Below are 23,296 nucleotides of genomic sequence, written 5' to 3' on the forward strand. Positions count from 1 at the left end.
ACTTGAAGCCCCCGCCCACTTAATATGCCCCGATCGACTATTTGAACGCGTTTACTGCTTGAAATATTCATTATTTCCAGTCGGTTTGCATACATGTTTAGTTTTATAAATAAAAATATATAAATAGCAATTATAATTCAAATAAAAAAGAGCAACACACAACAATGTTAAATAAAATAAAAGCGTTAAAAAAAAAAGTATCAATGTTTTAAATTAATTTAGAAATTAATGCCAGCCAAGCTGCGCTTCAGCTTCAGCTTGGCCCTATAACTTAATTAGCGTAGCTAACTATATATATATATATATATAGCTATATATATATATATATATCTATATAATAATAATATAGCATGTATGTTGTTTTTAGATTAATCTATGTACAAAAGTTGGTTTCTGCCCGAAAAACTTTAGAAGAACGTGGAGAACTTTCGCTTATTTGGCGTCTTGCTAATATTGCTCAAGCTCAGATTGCTCAGATGGCTGTGATTGATGTTGCTGCTGTTGCTGTTGATGTTGATGTTGCTGCTGTTGCTGTTGCCGATGTGAGTGCTGCTCCCGTTGCTCTGCTTGGCGGCCAGCACGGGCACCGATGCGTACGCTGCTGGCTCCGCTGCACTCATTAAAATAGCGCGCTGCAGTTGCAACTGCTGCTGCTGTTGCTGTTGTGCATAATATGCTGCTGCTGCTGTTGCTGCCGCATTGCTGCTACTGTTGCTGCTGCTGCTGATTGATGAGGCGGGTGGCATGATGACAACGGGCACAACCACGGGTTATACGGAGATCTCATAGTTCATATCGTAGATGCTGGCGCGATCGGGCGTGCCGCTGGCGTTGGCTGCCGCCGCTGCCGCTGCAGCGGCTGCATTGCGATTGACTGCCGCCGCCGCTGCTGCAGCCGCAGCTGCCGCACTCTGCTGGGCCATGCTGCTGGCCACAATGCCGCTGGGCAGGCCGCCATTGTTGCGCGCCACGGCCTGCTGCTGCTGTTGCTGCTGCTGCTCCATGGACTGCATCTCCATCGAGTCGGTCATTTCGAGGGCGCGCACAAAGCTCATGGGTCGCGTGGGCGTCTGCTTGCGTTTGATCTGCGGCGAGGGCTGCGGCTGCACCAGCGGGTTGGGCGGAAAGACGGCGACGCCGCCGCGTAGCTGTGGCTGATAGCCAATGGCTACGTTGCTGGCGGCGGGCACGTTGGCAATGCTGCCGCTGCTGCCCGAGACGTTGCCGCCGCCGCCGTAGCGCAAAATGTAGGTTTGGGCGGCAGAGGTTTGTGGCATGGTTGTGGGACTTGTGGGATTGGAGCGATGATATGAGGCGGCCACTGCCGACTGCTGCTGCTGCTGCTGTTGTTGCTGCTGCTGCTGTTGCTGCTGCTGATTGGCGTAGTCCTGCAGTCGCGAGTGGGTCATGATCAAGGGATGGGCGTTGCCGCCGGCTGTGATGTACTGGGCGTGTTGCATGACATTGGCGCTGTTGCCGCTGCTTGGCAGTGTGCCCGCACTGCTGCCAATGCTGACGCTGGGCGGGCCGGCGCCGCTGCTGCCAAAGCCGGGCGAGGTGTCCTTCCACATGTAAACGCCGCGCTGCGGACTGCCGGCCAGCTCGCGTATGTTGTCCACCGTGTTGTTGGAGCGCGCATAGCTCAGCTCATTGCCGCCGGCGCCCTGACGCACCAGCTCACCCTCGGAGAGAAAGCGACGCTGTGGACTGCCGCCATAGGCAGCCTGTGCCAGCGATTGTTGCTGCTGCTGCAGCGCTGCATTTAGAGTGGGCATTAGTATTGGACGTAAGCTGAGTTTAGCGGCACTTACCTTGCTGTTGCTGCTGCTGTTGTTGCTGTTGATGCTGCAACATGACGCGCTGCTGTTGCTGTAGCAGCATTTGCTGCTGCTGCTGTATGGTTGGCGCTTGTGGATGCTGCGGCGGCAGTCCGGTCGTGTACTCATAGTAAGCTGCTGCTGCTGCTGCTGCGGCGGCGGCCGCCTGCTGTTGTTGTTGCTGCTGCTGCTGCTGCTGTTGTTGTGCTGCTTGCGCATTGAGGCCAATGAAGTCGGGGCGTCGTGGCTGCGTGGGCGTGCCCGGATTCGATCTGTACAAAGCAAAAGGTAAGCAGTGAGTTATGAGCGTGAACGAGACTGGAAACAAATGAGAGGTTAGCAACAATTTTGGTTTAGGCTTGCGGCACACACACACAGCAATCAGCATGCGTTTGTATGTGTGTGTGTGTTAAGCAGAAACTTAGTAAGAGTTAAACAACAAGAGAGCAAGAGAGAACGAGCGAGAGACAGAGATGTGAGTTTTAGTTTGTAGCGCTGCAAAACTTTTGAACTGAATTTCAAACGAGCGCCAATGCAAGTTTTGCAACACTGTTTGATGCAGCGATAATTAATCGAGTATCGTTCAAAGCCGTTTGTTTGGTTAAACACACAAAATTTGCAAATTCAATTTATTTGCATTAACATTAAATTTCGTTTATATATAGCATAAGCAAGTCAGACTTTCACTCTCTATATATACGATATATATATGAATTATATATATACACATGTACGTATTAGAATTGATGAGAAGTTTTAGTAAAGTTGTAAGTAAACTGCAACCGTTGAGAAATGGCAAAACCCCATGAGAGCGAGAGCGAGATCGAGTGACTGACTGGGACTTGAATCCTTAGGGCACATGGTTTCTATCGCAGCGCTGCACCAGCTCGACGAGAGCGCGTGGCACATCCGTACGCACCAGCTTGATGAGCAAGTGCAGCACATTGGCGGTGCAGTAGAGAACGCCGCAGACGAGGATGACGGGCGCCAGGAGCAGCTTCGTCTTCATCGAGTACTGTGTGGTGTCCTCAAAGTCGAAGAAATCCCAGAGATTGGCCTGGCCCAGGAAGTGCTGGCGCAGCCGCATCACCTGACCCTTCAGCCAGCTGAAGTACCAGCAAAGCAGCGACAGCACATTGGATGTCAAGCAACCGAGCAGAAAGCCCAGCAGTGTGATGTAGTCCAGCTTGGATGCGCCCACCAGCGCTGGCAGTGCTGAGCTCTCAGTGTTGGCAGCGGCGACGCCGCCGCGCATGCGCGTAAAGACGCGTGTGCTTGGTGGTCCGCCCGACTCGAGCGGCTCCTGCTCATCGGAGTTGCGCGAGCAGGTGGAGGATGACGCCGAAGACGGCTTCACATTGTTGTTGCTGCTGTACTTGGCCAGCACTTGGCGCAGGCGCGCATTCGGACTCAGCGGCAATCCATTGTGCTCGCCGCCGCCCGATTTGTTGGCGTCTCTGTCGCTGCTGCGCCAGGGTGCGCTGCGCTGCTGCTGCTGCTGCGCTGGTCGCCGCTTGCAGCCGCTCTCGCTGCCGCTGCCACTGAGCGCGCTCTGGAACTCCTGGCTATTGGTGGTGCTGCGCGGCTTGCGCAGCGGCTGTGCATCGCCGGCGTCCTCGTCCAGGTCGAGCAGATGCTGCATGTGGCAGCCATTGAACGGAAACGTGCGACGTGGACGCAGTTGCGGCAACTTGCCCATGGACGGCGTCTGCTCCGTTGTTGTTGTTGCTGTTAATCCCAGCGTGCGCATGCGCTCAGCTTGAGCGGCGGACTGGCGCATTGTTTGCTTGTTAGTGGAGTTCATTGCCCTTGGGTGATTGATTGGCTGATTGGTTAGTGTGGACCGTGAATTTGCAGGCGAACCGAAAAGTCGAATTTCAAATGGTTATCTGGTTTGGTATTTTGGACGAAACGAACGCACGAATTGGACAAACCGAGAATTTGAGATTATCTTTTTTTGCTCAATGGAATTTTTACATGAGCCTGACTTGACTGAAATGGGAACAGCAACTGACTTTCGAGTCGAGAGCAAATGAATGAAAATGGAGAACTGGGAACGCCTGCTGCGATTCGATTGAGAGAGAGAGTGGGCGAGCGAGAGAGACGAGCACAGCATGAGAGCGAGCGAGATGTTTAATATTTTGAAAATCAACTCACCTCCAATGGGTCAGAGACCAGAGAGTAACTATCTATGAATCTATAAACTCCGCTTGGAGTTGCAATATTTGAATGAGCCGGCCCAGTGGCAGTCCAAGACCAACAGAGAGAGAGAGAGAGAGAGAGAGGGAGAGAGAGAGCAAGCAGTTGCTACTCTCAGTTCACTTTCTCTCTCTTCATTATTATTTACAACAATTTGCAGACACACTTGACAACTTTTCTTTATCGTTTATATCAAGTTTGGTTCAATTTTTATTATTAAAAACTTATATATATAGTATTTGTTTTTTTTTTTTTAATTATTTTTTTATATTTGGCTAAGCGTAGGAATTAGTACTTTTCTCAGAATTTGAGTATTGACTACATCGAAAGAGAAAGAGAGAGAGAGAGAGAGAAAGAAAAAAAAACAAGGAAAACGTAAAAAGAAATATTCAAAAATAATTAGTTTTGAGTGTGTGTGGGATAAAAAATGAGAGAGAACCGAAAAACAAGCGAGATGAACATACGAACATGAAAATGAGCGAGAGAGAAGAGCAACAACGCTACAGCTGATGAGAAAGAGAGACAGAGAGAGAGAGAGAGAGTTCAATGAACCTTTCGACTAGAGCGCAGGACATCTGACAACAGCAGCTAAGGCGAATGATTAGAACAACAACAACGACAACAACAACAAATGCACAATAGAGAGCAACAACAATGTAAGCAGTTTAGAGAGAGAGAGAGAGGGGGAAAGGTGGTGGGGGTGGGGGTGGTGTTGTGGGTTTGATCTAAAGAGCGAGATCGAGTTGGGGAGTGCGGATGTGCTTGGGTTTCTGCTCCACTCACCTTCTCACTGGACTGGCCATGACCAGCGGTGTGGCCACGCCCAGAGGCTTGATGCGCTGCATGGTGGGCGTGGTGGTGTTCCCACTGCGCTGGCTTTGTGCCACAGCCATGCCCGGCTGACCATTGCTCGCGAAGCCGCCACCATGATCCGGCGAGAGCGCATCGCTCGTATAGCCACGTTGCGGATCCAAGCCCCTGAGAAAGGAATAGAGCGTGAGTTGAAGTGTGGAATGGGTGATTGGTACTCACCTGGGCCGCGCATGCGGACTGTGCCTGGGATGATACATGCGCAGATGACGCGGGGAGTCGCCACCGCCTGCGGGCTGTGCAGCTCCGCCGGCGCCGCTGGCAATGTTGCCGTTGTTTAGGGCCACCATCGGGTTGTCGCTCACTTGGGGCAGATAGAAGTTGCTCGAATTGTGGCGCTGCAGCGGCGGCGTCGGCTCGCAGTCTTGACTCTGTGAGGCAGGCGGTGGCTCCAGATCTGCGTCGGAGCACTCGCGACCAGGCGACAGCTGTACCAAAAACAAACGCAGAGAGAGAGAAAGACAAAGAGAGAGAGTTGCAAATTAGAGAGGAGAGAGCGCGAGAGTGAGTTTGCCACAGTTCAAACTTAGTTATCTATGATTAAATGTAATTGCGATTGATCAATATTGAAAATGCACTGTTAACCAAATGGAAATGAGTGTGTAAATATCTGTCTGTGTATGTGTGTGTTTGTGTGTGTGTGAAAAGCCATTTGGCAATCTTTTTTGCTGAACTTGAGTTCAAATTCCGAATTAATGTTTTCGCTCAACAAAGAGTTGGAAAAAGTTTTTCAATTTCAATTCAATTTTTTTGTAGTGCAAACGCGAGAGAGAGAGAGAGAGAGAGAGGAATAGACAGCGAGAGAGAGAGGGGTTAAATATTTAAAACGAATTCAATGCAATCAATCACACATTTCATTTGACATCAATCTTTCAAATTGAAAATCATCAAGTTACATATATTGTATATAAATATAATAATAATAATAATAATAAAACTATACGAAACATATTTGTTGTTGTTTTTTTTTTTCTTGTAGTTTTGTTTTACCTTTTTCGGTGCTTGCAGAAAGTGTAGAGTTTTGTTTTTGGACCAATTGTTATCTTTAAGATTAATTAATTAATTTGCTAAAGCTTGCTTTAGATTATTTTATTTGGCTACAATATACGGCTACGTCAACGTAACAACAATCTGCCAGCCAATATACAGCACAGCCGGAGTTACTTAAGCGGCAATACACACATACATACATACGTACGTACATATATATACACATGTCTACAGTTATACAGGGTGTGTCAGTCATACTTCAGATCAACTGATATGGATAAGCTCAGAGAACTCTATTTAAATCACACGTAAATGAAATAAAAGTTGTTAACTTCTTTGCTCAAATTATTTGAATCAATGTATTTTTCAGAAATTTTATAGTTATCAAATTATTTAATCAAAAGTATTTTTAAAAAAAATTCTGTCAAAAATTGAAAACGTGACAATTCTCAAATGCAAAGCTCTGTCTAAATTTAAGGTTTAAAATTAAAGTTCAGACAAAAAATCTTTTAAGAAAAGTTTAAACTTTGTTTGTTTACTGTATTATTTTAAAGTTGAAATAACTATGAAAAGTAGAAGCTATAATCTCATTAATAGCCTGTTTAGCTTAAGGCTTAAGACTAGTGGGTACACCCTGTATTTATGTATGTACATATCTTACATATATATATTTGTATGCATTATAAATTTTGAAGCGAGCGCAGCTTGAACCAAAACAAAAACTAAAAAAAAGGCGCAAACTGAAGAATTTCGCATGCAAAAACTCAACTAAACGTCAAACGAACGTAACTCAAAACTAATTCGAAGAAATCAAAGTAATTGCTAGGCAGGTAGCTGTACGTATAAGTGTGTGTGTGTGTGTGTGAGACAAGCGTAGCGACGCTGTTGAGCAGGACGAGCAAGTGAACGTTGCGTATACGCAATGTGTGTGTGTGTGTGTGTGTGTGTCAAGAAACTAATAGAGATAAACGAAAAGCACAAAAACAGAAACAAACTAAGCTAAAATGTTAAAGAACTAAAGTCCGTGGCTTGTTAAAAACATTTCTGCACTCAACGGACAATGCGGACGACTCTGTGTGCGTTAAATAATTTTCGAGAGTTTGGTAGTCAGGGTTACGAGTGAGTGTTAGAAGCAGCGTGTCTCTTTGTGTGTGTGCGTCTAGTTAAGCAACAACTAAGCAAAAGCTTTAACTTTGTATAGCTAAAATTTAATACAAATGTACTGCAAGTTCATGTTAATGTGTGTGTGTGTGTGTGTGTGTGTGTGTGTGTGACTGTGTGTGTGTGTATGTGTGAGATTAATTAATGTGTAGCAGACACAGAATACAAGGCAAACGATTACAATTACAGTTAGCATAATTAACAAAGGCATATTATGCACATGGAAGTTCAATTGCCATCAAGCTGAGCTGTTAAAGTTCAATTAGCGTTACTAATCAATTGAATAATTTTGGGGCAAATAATGCCACAGGTGAACTATTTGGTATTACAGAATGAAAACGATTACAAGTCATGCCGCAATTGCTTGAGATTCAATTCAGACGAAGACGTGGATTATTTGCAATTATATTATAATCAGTGATTAGCTCAAATAAGTGTAATTAATTGAACTAAATAATAATTAAGTAATTATTTTTAATATATATATTTATGTCAAACAAGCATAACTAATTGCAAATAAAATAATCTAAGCAATTACTTTCAATTATTTTTGAATAATTTGACATTATTTGTAATCGTAATCATCAATTCAGTTAAAGTAAACAAAATATATAATTGGTACTAATCATTATTAACCAGCTATGCTATCAACAATAACAACAACAACAACAACAATAATAACAATAACGACAACAATAGTAATAGTAATAGATAAATGGCAACATGTATGAGAGAGCTCAAGTGGCGGCTACTTGATTACTACTATTTAAAAGTAAATGCATAATTAGTTGAAACATTAACAATAGTAGTAGTTAGTTGACAAATGCAAATTAAAAAGACAGTTATTACACATATATAGAGAAAGTAAGAGAGAGAGAGAGAGAGAGAGGCTTTTTGCATTTTGGTTTGTCGTTTGCGTTCTCTGCAAAATGTTACCCACCTTACTATAAAGCGTTGTGCTGCCCGACCGTTGATTATAACCATTGCCCTCGGCCATATAAGTCTTTACCTGTATTCCACGCTTCTCCCGATTGGACTCGTAGTAGGAGTGGGGCGAATATTGAACAGCGGTGCCGCCGCGGATGCCAGCGACGCCAACGCCGGCGACAACGTTGCCATTACCACCGGCTCCCGTTACGGTCGCCGTGCTGCCAGCGGCTGAGGCGTTAGTCTGTTGATTGGTCCGATCGTTGCATATAGTGCTAATGGCTTGGTTCTGCGTCTGCGAGCGTCGCGATGCGTACTTCTTTGGCTTGAGTAGACTTCAAAGACAAACAGATAGACAAATTATGCATGAACAGATTCATTTGCTTGAGCTCAGCTCACCTGGGATACTGCGGTCCGAACTGCGTGTAGCAGCAATTGTGCCAGCAGCCGCGCGAGAACGGATTGTAGCCGCCCTTGAACTTGCCGGTCACCTGTTCGTTGGTAGTGCGACCCCGCGACACCAGCACCATGTGGAAGCCCGTGAGACCAAAAATGGGTATCGCCAGCACTGTGACCAGGCCCATCAGTATCATGCTGTTAACCAATTACAAATATCAATATGCGAATTTAATTAAATATTCCCCATTTGTTTAACACATACGCGACAATCGGCGCCGTCTGTCTGATGTTCGGCATCACTTTGAGCACGTAGAAGAGGCAGAGCGAGAATATGCTCAGCATGTGTATGGAGAGTGAGACAAGGAAGAAGAAGAAGAATCTATAATTGCGCCGACCTATGCAATTGTTCACCCACGGACAATGATGATCGAACGTCTGCAAGCAAACAAACAAACAAATAAATATTAAATTTAAATCAAATGCAAACATTTTCGCTTATCGCTTACCTCGATGCAATGATTGCATACGGAGCAGTGGGAACAGCGTGGCGGTCGATAGAATCTGCAGGTGACGCACCACTTCATTTTAACCGTAATGCCATTGATTTCGGCATTCTTGTAGAGCGGTGCGCGGAATTCCTCCTCGCAGTCTTCGTCGGATGAGGCTAGAAATCAGTCAAAACTTAGGCTGTGCGGAGAGTGCGGGTTCAACCCTTAGCACGCTACATACCTTTGGGTATAATCCCCGGATCCATGAACGTGGCCAGCGTGAAGTTGGCAATCACGAAAAATGTGATGACGCCCTGGTAGGCCAGCACCCAGGGATGCGTTTTCACATAGTACTGACAGCTGCAAGGAAGAAGAGAAAAAAGTTGATATGGTAAATATATGAAATAGATTTTAATGCGTAACAGCTACAGCTACAATACTTTACTGGTTATCGATAGTATCGATATACGAATCTTAAACAAAATACATATCTGCACAAACTATCTATAGAATGGATTATAATAAAAATAAATTATGTCTATTCAAGCGTTATAGAATTCTCAAAGCTGTATGGCTATCGATATTATCGATATACAATTTACAAATTACTATATGCTGCTCGTTACTATCGATTACAATTCGTTGCGTTGTATCAATAGAGAAGCCAACAATTTAACTCTAAGCTAAGTGCCAAGCATTCGCTTTAGCTATCAATTATCGATAACAATTTATCTCTGCTCAAGCAATTGTCTAAATTGTGGCCATGTGATGCCGGCATAACAGACCTGCGATAACCACTGTGATGCGCTTCCTTCCAGAGACGCCAAAATTAAGGCACTACCTTGCAGCGAGGTCTCACTAAAATTCGTTATATCGATACAGAAACAAGCAATTGTAAGCTCTAATTGCTAGCTCCAAGTGCTAAACCAGTCACTTAAGCTATCAATTATGCCTTTTCTTGCACTTGTCAGTGCTGATCTCTGCCATGCTCATCATCATTATCTCATTTCTGCAGCATTTCTAAGACTTGAGACACACACACGCACACACACATCTGCTTCGTTATTGGCCACAAAGCGCCATAAGATGTGCTATCATTTTGTTGCACTTGAACTGAGCTGAGCTGTGGACTCTTGCATTGATTATGGGGGGGGGGGGGAGCTAGAGTCGGCTTAAATTCCACAAGATTGACGAGTAATTCATTTACATATGCCCATATATATTGTTTAAACAAATGGGCATTCAGTCGAGGCACTTTCATATTTATAGCTAAGCTGCTTAGGCGAGACCAGAGATTGCAAAGACTCTTAATGTTGCTCCTAATCCTGGCCAAGCAGTCAAGCAGGCATTTTAATATCAGTTGATGCCACATGCAGCGACAGCATGACACAAGCGCCAGGATAGACAACAGACAACAGGCAACAGCAGCTTATCTCTAAGCTATTGCAACTGGGGAGCAGTGCTGAGTATAAGCCGCTTTCAAGTGGCAAACGGCAAGTTGCAAGGCAGCCATAAAATGGAGCGAGTGCGATGCTGCCGCAAGGATTTGGTCCCATGTGGGGCAATGACTCAGCTCGAATGCATGCGAATCAAAATTGAAAGGATTTGCCAGCCCACAATAGAACAGAGCACAGAGTGTGACAGGTAAGCCCCAAAACCAAACCTGAAAACCGCAAACGACACACAAACTGCAAATCAAATATGCAACAGACAGAAGAGAGCGAAAGCGTCAAGTGACAGCAACAGCAACAACAACAGCAACAATTGACAGCAGGCAACACGACACGCAGCAAACATAAATTAATGCTCTGGCCTCGCTATCAAATTAAAACAAATTGCAATTGAACTTTCACATGGCTGCGGCCACAAACGCGCGCGCGAACAATGGGAAGCAACAACGCGAATGAGAACAACAACGACAAAGGCAGCAACAACAACAACAAGAATGTCGAACATCAAAGCGTTTCATTGATTTGCAATTAGCGGCGCTGAGGCTCGCGCGTGGCTGCGGCTTCAACTAACAATTTTATCGACACTAAAATATGCAATTACTACATTTACAACTTTGTTTTTAATATTTGCATTAAAAACTTTTCAAAGCGACGCGACAAGAGCAACAAGTTTATGGCTGGACACACTGATGTGCACTTGACTTAGCTTAGCTTTTAGTGCATAAGCAAATTTAAGTAGAATTTATTTATTTGTTGCAATTTTCTTGTTAAATTACACGCATAACTAGCGTTTTGTTTTATATCGATAATATCGATGACGCAGCAAAGCTATACACAACCTGCATAAATCAAAAATAAAATTGTTTCTTAGAAATATGCAACACATAAGATTTTAACGCTTAACACGCTCCACAAATTAAAATAGTTTATAAATAGCACTTTGTGCATTCGTATATCGATACTATCGATAACAAAACAAAAATGCATAAAATAAACTTAAAATGTAGCACAACTCTTGCACAAAAAGCAAAACGATTACAATGCAATTCAACAAATTAAAATAAATGAAATAAACGCACTCAATCTGCTGCATATTTCAAATAATTTGCAGTGTCATGCGCTTCGCTAGAAAAACACACACACACACACAACACACTCAGCACAAATTACAACCGAACTCTTCAAAGTGCAATGCGCAAAGAGAGAAAGAAAATGGCGAGAATGATTGGCTAATGAAAAAATAAATATACAACGGGATGATTGGACTAAGGACAGGAGGCCCCTGCTGTAGAAATTATTGCAGAGCGTATCAAAACTACCAGTTGTTTATATGCTCGGTGGCGCATTTTTTTTGACTAAATAATGTGTGTTGTGTGATGTGTGTGTGTGGGGCGATGCGTGTGGCCATAATATGAGCCATGCTTGCTAGCCCAACGTGTTTCGTGCACTGTTTGAGGCAGTATGAAGGCTCGCTTCAGTTTCGAGAGGCTACAGCGATAGCAAAAGAAAGACGAGCAAGGATTTCCCGTTTGATGTGGCCTGGAGGTGCCAAGCCATCATGGCTGGCACATAGGAAGCGCTTGATATGGTTGCCATGGAAATTAATTCTAGTATGTTACTGTTTTTTTTGCCAGTTTGAAAGCCATTATCTGTTGCACCAACACTTTGCCCCTGTTCTTCCTCTTTCTCTCTCTCTGCTTCTGTTGTGTGTTGTCTAACTGGTATTGACTTTATGTATACAGTTGCATTTACCGTTAACTGAACTTCATGGTCTGGCCTCTGTTCTGTGTTCGTTCCGTTCTGTGTCGTGCATGTCACGTCACCAGCTGTACGGATGCATGTGTTCCTGCTTGGTGTGTGTGTTGTCTCTGTGTGTGTAGTGAACTGTCATTTAACGAGTCTGTGAAGTGGCAATGCATCAAATGCCAATGTGCCTTTAATTGAAGGGTTGGCCAAGCTATGGCTTGTGCTTATGGCAGCCGAAACAGAACAAATGGTTCCCAATACTAATTTGCAATTTGTAGGATCTGCTGGTCTGTGTGTGGGTAGTTGTGGTTTGTGTGTGTGTGTGTGTGTGTGTGTCAGTGTATAAGTGGCAATCAATCAAGAGCTGTGGCGGTTGCCACTGTTTTTATCATGCAGATTGAGTTGCAGTGGCAAAATGTTGATGCTGTTTGTCATTTATTTATGTGTCACACTCACACACATGAGTAAAGCGTCAATATAAATACATTTATGCGCACACACACACAGGCATATATATATTATAGCCTGCACTATCGCAGCAGCTAATGGGCATTACTCATCATCATCAACATCATCATCATTGTCAGTCGTCATCGTTCTAGGACCAAGCGAAGAACTAGGAGCGAGAGCAGACCGCACACCACATCGAAGCCAAAGCAACAAATTTATGCAGCCAATAAATATATAATATATATATTTAAGCCTCATCTATTGCCTGTCAGCCAGCCAACAAGTAAAGCGCATGAATTCCATTATCAATTCACACCTGCCTGTTAATCTAGGCGAATAATCTGTGGAAGCTAGAGAGAGAGAGAGAGAGACTCGTAGTCTAACTAGCTCTTGCTATTAACAGCTTGTTATTCAATCAGTGCCGCTTCAACTGATAAAGCAAATTAATTAATTAGCATGCATAATTTGATTCAAATCGATGCTATCGATAACAATTCGCAATAGTTTGATAACTTGTTATACACAATTCAATTGCCAGAATTGAAGTTAGTTAAAATTTTAGATTTGAATTTAATTCAAATCGATACTAACGATAGCAATGAGCAATTAATTTAAAAAATGAATTGCAAATTGTGTATTGAAATAATTTCGATTAATAACAATTTGATGCATGTGTTAATAATATAATTTGGCATTTTAAATTATTTAATTGAAAGCATTGCCATAGCTCAACATTAGTTTAAATTTAAATTCATGTCATCATTGCTTTATTCATTTGCCTTATTTGTTGCCCATTAATCTCATTTGCATTTCTAGTTAGAAATAATTTACTTAGCCTCTCTCTCTCTCTCTCTCTCTCTGCTTGACTTTGCATAATAATTGTCCTGCCTAGCGTAAAGCAAACTTTAGTTGGCAGCAACTTTGACAGACAGGCGCAGTCATGCGAGTGGCAGTGTGGCTTTTAAATTGAATTGAATTGCAGTTTAATCCATGCCCCAGCTGCAAACTAATTAAGACAGTTGTTTATTAGCCCAGAGGCTAAGAATAAAGCAGGCAGCAGCTGATAAATTATGCATGCATACGTACGTATGGAAATATGTAGGCCAAACCACAACGCTTCAGTTCTCGGTTCAAAGGAATATTGGCCAGCGGGCAGGTCAACTTAAAACATCTATTTATACAAGTGCACAAGTGTGAGGCACGGCACAGGTTGCCACCTGGTGGCAAGGTGGCAAGTGGGCGAGCCAGTCAACTGTTGTGTTTGCCACAAACAAAAAATTGATTTTTTTCTCGCTTCTTTTGAAATCGAGTCGACCGACGACGCAGCTCTTAAAAAACTGTAAAAACTCTTGCCACACACACACACACACACACACAGACAGACAGACACATACACGCGCACATGGGCATACAAGCATATTAAGCAGGCACAGTGGTGCAAAAACACAAGTGCGTATGAAAAATAAATATTGCAATATTATAAAATGAGCTGAAAAACAGAAAAGAAAAAGTCAATTCTTAATGAGCAATTTTATGGCTATAACTGGCTATTTTTTTAAGCTAATTTTAGCTAGTTTAGTGCCTCAAGTTATCGCAACACTGAAGTTAACACTGCGTTTAGCTATTTCTCGCCTTTTTTCAATTTATCAAAATAAAGTGCAAAAATATGTGCAGCTAAAATTATAAATAATTGCAAGTTCAACAAAAAATTATTAAATCATAGAGCAAGGTAAAGATATTTCAAAGCAAAACAAATTTTTTTTTAAATTTAGCTTTTTTGCTTTGATGCTTTGTTTGCTGCTTTTGTCACACTGTGCCGGCAAGAAGGTCAACCACAATGTACGTTAGCCTACGTTACTAGGCAGGGTCATGGTTTGGTTTATGGCCGCTTGGAAAGCCGCTGCCTAATCAATGGGCAAAACTGCTAAAGTTTGTCGCCCATAGCGAGTGCACACTGTAGTTAAAGCTGTGTGCTTTGTAACTAGAGCAACAACAACACGACAATTAAAATAGCAAACAGTATTTTTCACATTTTTGTTTCTTTTAATTCTTAACAGCGCCAGCAACTAAAACAAATTTCATTGCTTGTTTACTTAAGTTGCGTCAGCATTAGGCTAACTAATACTACTATACATACAAATACATGTGTGAGAGTGTGTGTGTGAGACTGTGTTACAAAAATTATAACAATAAAGCAGCAAACTAAATAAACCTTGAACAATAAATTATGTGAGCATTTTAGCAGCCATTTAAATTTAAATGCATGTAGCTCAAATATTCTTTTAAAAAACTAAATAATGTATATGAAACAAATATATATAGCAACGTTTTATATGTTGCTGTTGTTGCTTCAACTTTGTTTTAGCTTAAAATGTATTATGACAGGCGTCTAAATTAATTTTGTTGGCCCGCGCTTTGAATTTGCTGCTGCTGCTGCTGTGCGCTATGCGTATGCGTAATATGTATACACATGTGTGTGTGTGTGTGTGTGTGTTTGTTTATAGCTAAAAATAATCCGCGCATCCAATGTTTTCATGCGAGACGTCGAGACGTAAAACATTTTTCCATTCTCAATTCCAACCCAATCCAATCCGAATCCCCCAACCACCCACTCAACACAACGCCCGCCATTCCGCCCGACGCGCTAAACTGTCAAGCAGCCAAAAAGAAAATATTAGTGGAAAAACAGGCGCAGGCAGCGCCCCAATTGGTAGACAACAAGTGCGCCCCACTGTCGTCGCTCGTCGCTGCCACATTTATAAAGCTATATATATATTATATATATATTTGAATATTATTATGATTACTTTTTGTTGAGAGTTGCTGTGTGTGCGGTGTGTGCTAATTAAAATGAAAATATTTTTGTAATCAGGCAGGCATACGAAATGAAATGAACTGGACGCCCTAGTTTGGGTTTAGAGCTAGAGAAAACAGGAAATAATTTTTCTTCTTTGCTTGCTGCTGTCCCCAAATGTCTTTCAGTCAACGCATTTGCAGCTGGGCCGTGTGACTAATGCGAATAGCGTTTGAATGTGAGAGAGTTGAATGACTTTTTAGACAAGGCACACACACACACACACACACACACACACACACATACATGTGCGCCTTTGTTCTCAGCGCTGTAATCAAATTGACAAACTTCAGAGCTTTGGCTTTTAATATCAATTTACGTTGCTCAATTTCATTTCAGCCAAACGCACTCGCTCGCTCTTGCACTCTCTCGCTCTCGCTCTAACAATATTGCAATTGGATTATGAACTGAACGTAAACGAGTTTGCAGTTATAAAGTCATTTAACTTAGCAGCCCCCACCCCAACCCTCCCACATCATCAATGGTTGAACTTTGCTGCAAGCTTCGCAATTAATAACACACATCAAACTGAAAGCGTGCACTGCGCAAAAAAACGTAACAACTTTACTTAAATTTGCGCCCGCATTTTGCAGTTCACGTCATTGACTTTGATGGCGGGTTAAGCAGCGTCGACGTCGACGTCGACGTCAGCGCCAGCGTAATTGCTTTTTAAGTAAACGCACAAAAAAACGCTGAGAACGTTAAATATGCAATTTTAAATGCCAATTTCAATAGAAAGAGAGCGAGAGCGAATGAATGAAAGAGCGAGCTGGCAGTTATTAGTAGTTGGATTGTTACTGCTGTCATTGTTTTAATTGAATCTGAATGCAAACAAATTAAATTAAAATGTTTCAACTGCAAGCGCCGCATTCAAAATATTTCTCTAATTAAAATGAACATCACATACAATAGTTGCAACCATAGCCAGTAACTGCCATATTAAGTGCTTAAGCCATTTAACGCCTTTAATTATTTTTTTATGTTATAACTGCAAACATTCAAATTCATTACCAAATTGCTTAGCATTTATTTTAGCTGCATAAATATATTAAATATTGAATTTGTTCGCTTCGCTTTGTTTGTTGTTACCAAAAACCGCAAAATAATAACTAAATTAAATTAAACTCAGTTGGGGCGCCATTTGCTTTGTTTCAGTTTCAGTTTCATTGATTTCATATTTAGGCCGTCGCTTTACTTGGCTAAGCGAGCGGCAAACTAAAACCGCAGATTTGGATTTTGTGACTGCAATTGTTTGTTTGTTAATTGTTTTTGACAGCAACTAAATTGCACTTGACTTATTGGTCAAAACTTTTAAACAAAAGCGAATTGGAATTCAATTGAAATTAAGCTTAAGTTATTGCCTAACAATTATATTTAATATAAGTTAGAGCCAGAGATTGAAACTCATAAAGTTGCTCAGTGGCGCTCACATATACATATAAGCAAAAACGCTTATTGTTTATAAGCCAATTTGTTTATTTATAGCCAGCGCCGTATAACAAATGATTAAATGTATTAAATATTGTTTGTTTGCAATTAGAAATTCAATACTTTTGGGTTCACCCAAACACAGACTTCAAGCGAAACTTAAACTAAGCTAAGAGCGCTTTTAAATTTTTTGGAGGCTACCGCTTTGTTTATTTATGCAAAACTTCAAAGAGAGCGAGAGTGGCAACACATGGGGGCGTGGGCGCCACACCCACAAATGCCCGCAAAACGCTCAATTTGCAGCTGTTTGAGGCGCTGAGCGACTCGCGAGCGATTCGCAATTTGCGCCGCGCGACTCGCGACTCGACGCGCTGCTGCGTTTGACGTTTGTGTCTTTTGCTTTAGCTTTTCAATTTCATTGCTCTACGCTCTACTCTCTACTCTCTGTTCTCTGCTCTGTCATGTGTTGTTTACGCTTCTGCTCTTTTGTTGTTGTTGTTGTTGTTGTTGTTATTATTGCTGCTTTTGTTAGTCATTGTCAAGCATTTTTTTATGCTTCGTATTGCGTTTTTTTTTTGTGGGCTGGCGTTGGCCGGCGGATATTATCAACGCACGGCAACAGTAACAACAACAACAACAAAATGCACATGGCTTTTATTGTTATTATTATCAGCAGCAGCAGCGACGCGTTCACGCGTCGCGATATTCACAAATTTATTTTCATTAACAAACTGGCAAACAGTAACGTGAATAGAATAGTTAGAGCCCTCGCATGATAAGTTAGTGAGTGGCAGCGGGATAGGGAGGGGGGGTCTGTGGCCTTTATTTGATTTGATAAATAAATAATTCAATAAACGCAAGTATTCAACAATTTAAACGAATTATTTAATTATTTGCCAAATGCGTTTTGAGCGCCGAGCTATGCAAATTAATTTAAATATCTTTCGCTCTCTCTTTCTGTCTTAGCCCATTGTTGTGTTGACAGACAATGCCCAGTGGGCTGTGGGCGTGGCCGCCAGAGTTATGAGTTTGGAATTGCATAAGCCACACAAAGCAGCAAAGAGAGCGAAAGCAAAGACAAAAGACCGAGTGTGCTCTAAAAATGAAGTAAAAATATATTTGCAAATGCTAAAGCCAAAGCTCTGACCTCAATATTTAAAACAATTCTATTGTGCAGCTCGCATTAACATGAGAAACTTTAAAATTCAGCTTTTACTGCTGCTGAATGCTTTCTTAACAAATTATTTAAATTAAACAAATAAATGCAAAAATAAATAACAAAAAATAAATAATAAATATGCCGAATTTCAATATTGACACTAAATTCTTTTAAGTTGTCAGCTGTTCAAAACACGAATTGCATCAATTGACGTCAACATGAGTTTGCTTCTTAACTAGTCTTAGTTACTTAACTTATACTTATGCAAGGCTTACACTAGTTAATATGTAAGTCAATGTTGTCACAACATTTTATCGAGTTGTTAAATTGACGTCAACTAGGCATTAGTTATTTAACTTTTTTCACTTTCTTCGCATGAAATATAAAGAATAAAAAGTTTCTACTAAATTCTGAAGCTGCAAAGAATTTTAAGCAATAAACTCAGCTGATCAGGCCAAAGATTTTGATCAAAATTATGTATTTTATGATTATTTGAAATGCATGCAATTTGAATTAAGTCGAGTGCATGCATTTAAAATAAAAATATGAGTTGAATTTTGATAAATAAATTAACTTAACATTACAAATGCTGCTGAGCGTAATTTAAATTCAAATTGGAAACAAATGAATGCAATTAAAAAATCTGTAAATTCAAGTATTAAATTTCAATCGATTCTGATCTGTCAGTTGTCATTTCTTTAATTTGAACCTTAACGTTTTACTTGCGTGTCGAAGCGAAATTATGTTGACCCATATATGAAATGAATTAAATCTTATTTTTAGTGCATGCACATTCATGTTTGTCTAAGTGGCAATTGAAACTGTTTAAACAATTTGGACTTGGCTTGCATTTGAAAAGCAAAAAGTAAACGTTAAGTACTTGCATTTGTTAAATTATAAATCACATTTTGAGTGTGGAAAAATGTTTGCTTGACAACAAGAAGAAGCAACAAAAAAAAAATCAATTTCACTTAGGCGCACAGAATTTTGCTCCAAGGTGCGCTAAGCAGTCGAGTCCTAATGCTAACTTGTCGCTTTCTCTCACTCTCTCTCTCTTTCTTTTTGTGTGTTTGTTACCTTGGCAGGTACGGATTTGTTTTGGACTTGAGAGAATGTCGCCTAATTGAAACCAACGACAAACTTTGCTGCTAATATAATTACTCAAATGCTTTTGCTTTTGTCAGCAATATTAAAGCGACAGCAACTGACAACAACAATAGCAACAATAACAGGCATTGAAGTGGCTTAAAAAGAGAGAAGGCAATACAAGTAATTTGTATGGCACTTATAAGATAATAATAAGGAACAGGCAGCAACCAAAACAACAAAGACAACAATGGGCAATAGGATTAAAGTTACAACCACAACAATTGCATGCTCTCTCGCTCTCTCTCTATATATATATATATATATTTATGAATAGACAGCACAAGCGTTTGCAATTGTTGCTTGTTTAATTGGCTCGCTTAGCTTGAACAACCAAAACTTAGAGCAGACCACTTCAGCTCTGTGAGCGGCTTGAAGCCCCAAAATCAACGATAGCCAACTATTGCCCTATGGCTGAGCAACCCAACCACCCACCATGTAGCAATTGAATTGCATAGAAATCGGCTTAGGCGCAGTTATAATTAAATTCACTATCTAGCATAGCTGCAAATCTAGCACAAGTGGCAAAGCGCGTGAGCGAGCGTAAGGACTAAAAATTATAGTTAACCCACCCACCCACTCAGCCACACCCACTGCCACTTGAGTTGAGCCTAGTTTTGATTGATGCGCGTCGCTTTGATTTATTAACATTAGGCAATCTATTTTAACTTATTTTATTATTTATTCATTATAAGCCAGAGCTGTTTGCTTTTTCGGTTTCATTGCCAGCATATAATTAATTTCAAATACTTATTTTAATTAAATAAAAAGTTTTGGCAATGATTTGCTTTTAACATAAATAAACATATGTATATAGCTTAATATTCAGTTGTTGCCTACTGCGTTACTTTAATCCACTTAGATAAGAGTGGGTGGGTGGGCGCAACAGAGATACATAGATAGAGATAGCGACAGTGAGTGCGTTTTGTTTTAGGCCAAGTTAACAACAACGTAAACTAACGAAATATCAATTGCTGCCAGTTACTAACCATATATATATATATATATATATATAGTACTATATACATATGTTATATTTGTATGTATTTTGTTTATACGCTGCTTATTTTTTGTGCGTTTTGTTTTGCTTCGCTGGACACACTTTTGGTGGGTGGCTGGTATTGCTTGCTCGAGTTTCTTTTGGTATTATTATTGTTGTTGCTGTTTTTGTTGCTATTGAACAAAGGCCACACACACACACACACACACACAACCTGTGGCTTGCTTGCTGACTCAAAAAACAAAAATGATTTGGGCCCGTCAATGTTGATTCGACACTTGAAATTCAATACGTAGCATAACCTTCAGCAATGAATGGGCGCCTGGCTGCCCTGCCCTGCCCCTCTCCCCCCTGCCCATACCACACTCGTTTCTAATCGCAATGATCATCGCTTGACAACACAAATGACGCTCGTACTCAGCTGCTGGCTCTCTCTCTCTCTCTCTTTCTCGCTCTGTATCGCTCGCTCGCTCGCTTTGCAGTCTTTATCAACTTTAAGTTTACATGACTATTCTTGCTCATTATAAGACACTAATATTAAATATTATTCATTGAATTTGTCTTAAGTGAACGCAATTTTGATATTGCTCATAGCGCTGATAAGAGAGAGTGACTAGGCGAGAGAAAAAGAGAGAGCGCGCGATACTCTGAGTGTTATTGCTCTTGTAGTTGCGGCCTTCTCCCGCTTCGCCCACGTCGCCGCCGCCACTGCTGGGCGCCTTGTTATAGTTTCTCATTTCTCTTTGGCTGTCGCCCATGAGGAGCCAAAGTGACGTCATTGACAATTATGCAATTATGCGCCCCAATCCGCTGCCCCCACCACTACCAGCACTTGAACTGAAACTACATATCTGCAATTTACTGGCGCGACCCTTGCGGCTTCAATTCAATTCAAAGTGCAACACAACAACAACAACAACAACAACAGCAGCAACAAGAGACATTTGATATAGTCACGTGCTGCAAGCGAAGGCGTGAGAGCTATAAAAAGGGGTCGCGGGGGACAGTGACTAGCGGCGCGCTTTGCTCTTAAGCATTGAATTACACTTAAATGCTACATAATTGCAAATTATCTTATTGCTATTAACACAGACGCACACAGGCATTAAAAATAATCGATAAGTGTAACTAGGGGATCGATAACTATCGTAGGCTGCAGCTCAGACTTGTTTACAATGCGTTTTGCGTTTCTCTTCTTATTTTATGCTTATTCTAAGTCTGTTTTGACTGATCGCAATACTCACGGATAGAAGAAGAAGAGAAATGTAGTCAGCAGCAGCACAATCCATGCGAATGTCGCCGGAATGTAACGAGTTTTCACATCGCATCTGGGCATTTTTTATATCTTTGTTATTGTTGCTGCTGCTACTATTAGCGATAGTTAGCGCAGTTGCCTCTTCTCGGCTCGCGGCGTAGTCGGTGCTGATAGATGATGATGATGGCGAATAGATATAGATGGTAGCGATGATAGCGTTGAGATGATGGGCAGTCACTGCTGAATGTTATGTTAGCTCAATGTTGATGTACAAATGTTGTTGATGCACAAATGTTGATGATGTAGCGACGCCGGATCGTCTGTGCAGCGATGCAAGAGTGCGATGGCGTTGATGATGGCGATGGTGACAGAGTATGAAATGTAAGAGACGGCGAGACGACGCGTGAATTCTGCCCGAGCGTTTGTTATTTAGTTGTTGCTTTTGTTGTTGTGTCGCCAGCGCAACGACAAGTTGATTTTCCAGCTCCAGCCTCTCACTCTAGTTTACAAACGTTTTGTTGCTGCTGCCTCTGCTGCCGTTAGCTGCGAATTATGTGACGTTATAAAAAAGAAGCACACACACCCACATTACACACACACACACACACACACACACACATATATATATATACATATGTACTCATATATACTCTTATATGTATATATTTGCAGGTGTATATGTTACATATGTACGCATGGTGAAGCAAGCAGCGGTGGCAGCAACAGCAGCAGCAGCAGCACGATTTTCGCTTTATCCAAACGAAACTATTTTAATTGTTTGCTCTTGGCGCTTGCTAACATTATATTGTTGTTGCTGTTGTTGTCGTCCGTCTTCCCTTTCGGTCGATGACTGTCTGTGTGTTTGTTTGTTTCTGTGTGTGTGTGTGTGTTTGTTTGTCGTAATTTCGTACACTACTCTGCTAGTACGTACTCCTGTTTTTCTAGTCTGTTTGCCTGTCGTTCGTAATTCTTAGTTCCCACCTTGCGTTCACTTCGTTTGAGTTGATGTTTTCTTTTATTTTTTATTTTTTTTTAGTTGTTGTTATTCCTCTTCTAAGTTTATTCGGTTGCTGCGCTGCCACCGCCGCCAATGCTGCTTCTTATTCTAGCTTTTTAATGCTTTTACTACTACTACTACTACAAACACACACACACACACACACACATAAAAAGCACGCACGCACGTTGTTGCTGTTGCAGCAACTTTTTGCGATATTCCTTTGGTCGCCGTCGTTCGTTCCGTTCCGTTCGCTTGCTTCTCTCCTCTTTCCCAAAACACACACACACATGCGGCGCTGCTGCTGCTGCTTTTAGCGTTACTCTAAGTAGAAAGCCGAAGCCAAATGCACATTCATCACTTTCGGGGCGTACACTTTATATTTGCACTTCATTACAATTATGCACAATGCGGTATGTATGTACAGGCATATTTACGAAAAAATAAATAAAAAAAATAGCCACAACACCGCGCTGCGCATAATTTCCCGTCGTCTGTCGAAAAAATTTACTTATGATTAGTGATGATAGAAGCAGAACTAAAGAAAACATTTTGCTATCGATGGCTGCAACGCCCAAACAACACTTAGTGTTAGAAATACTCGATACTAGCCGATAGCCACCATGCCAATAGTTAGCATTTAAATAAAAAAAAATTGCTATCACTGCAATATTTTCTGAAATAAAATAACAAAATGATTAACTTTGTGGTCGCATGTTACATACAAATAAAATAATAAGTAAATTGTTATGCTTGTTACACTCACATGTTTTTGGCTACGATCAAAAGCTGATTGCTATGAATGAAATGCTTATACTTTGTGTTTAAGAAAGTTTTTCTAGTGATTTTTATATAAATATATGTAAGCAACTATAAAATTTCTATGTTTAAAATTGATTATATTATTTTATTTGTATTATTAAAATATTATCGATATATTGTGGCGGTGCTACGATAGC

General features: G+C 41.3%; 1 protein-coding gene across 6 annotated transcripts; it reads right to left on the reverse strand.

Moving 5' to 3' along the window:
• Positions 1-354: 354 nt before the first annotated feature.
• Positions 355-22,842, reverse strand: LOC108606646 (palmitoyltransferase app). 6 transcript variants are annotated; one of them, XM_017996954.2, is made up of 11 exons: positions 22,521-22,842; positions 21,330-21,883; positions 9,093-9,211; positions 8,870-9,012; positions 8,626-8,798; positions 8,364-8,558; positions 8,047-8,299; positions 5,049-5,314; positions 4,800-4,994; positions 1,812-2,089; positions 355-1,756 (listed from the first exon to the last, which is right to left on the reverse strand). In XM_017996954.2, the coding sequence occupies exons 2-11, from the start codon at positions 21,419-21,421 to the stop codon at positions 771-773; spliced, it is 2,700 nt and encodes an 899-aa protein (XP_017852443.1). In that variant the 5' UTR covers positions 21,422-21,883; positions 22,521-22,842; the 3' UTR covers positions 355-770. The 6 variants fall into 6 exon arrangements, with proteins under 6 accessions (XP_017852443.1, XP_017852441.1, XP_017852442.1 ...); XM_017996952.2 differs by having other exon boundaries at positions 7,978-8,299; XM_017996953.2 differs by having other exon boundaries at positions 8,870-9,027.
• Between the last annotated feature and the right edge of the window lie 454 nt (positions 22,843-23,296).

This window comes from Drosophila busckii, chromosome X (assembly GCF_011750605.1).
Source record: "Drosophila busckii strain San Diego stock center, stock number 13000-0081.31 chromosome X, ASM1175060v1, whole genome shotgun sequence".
In the NCBI taxonomy this organism is placed as follows: Eukaryota; Metazoa; Arthropoda; class Insecta; order Diptera; family Drosophilidae; genus Drosophila; species Drosophila busckii.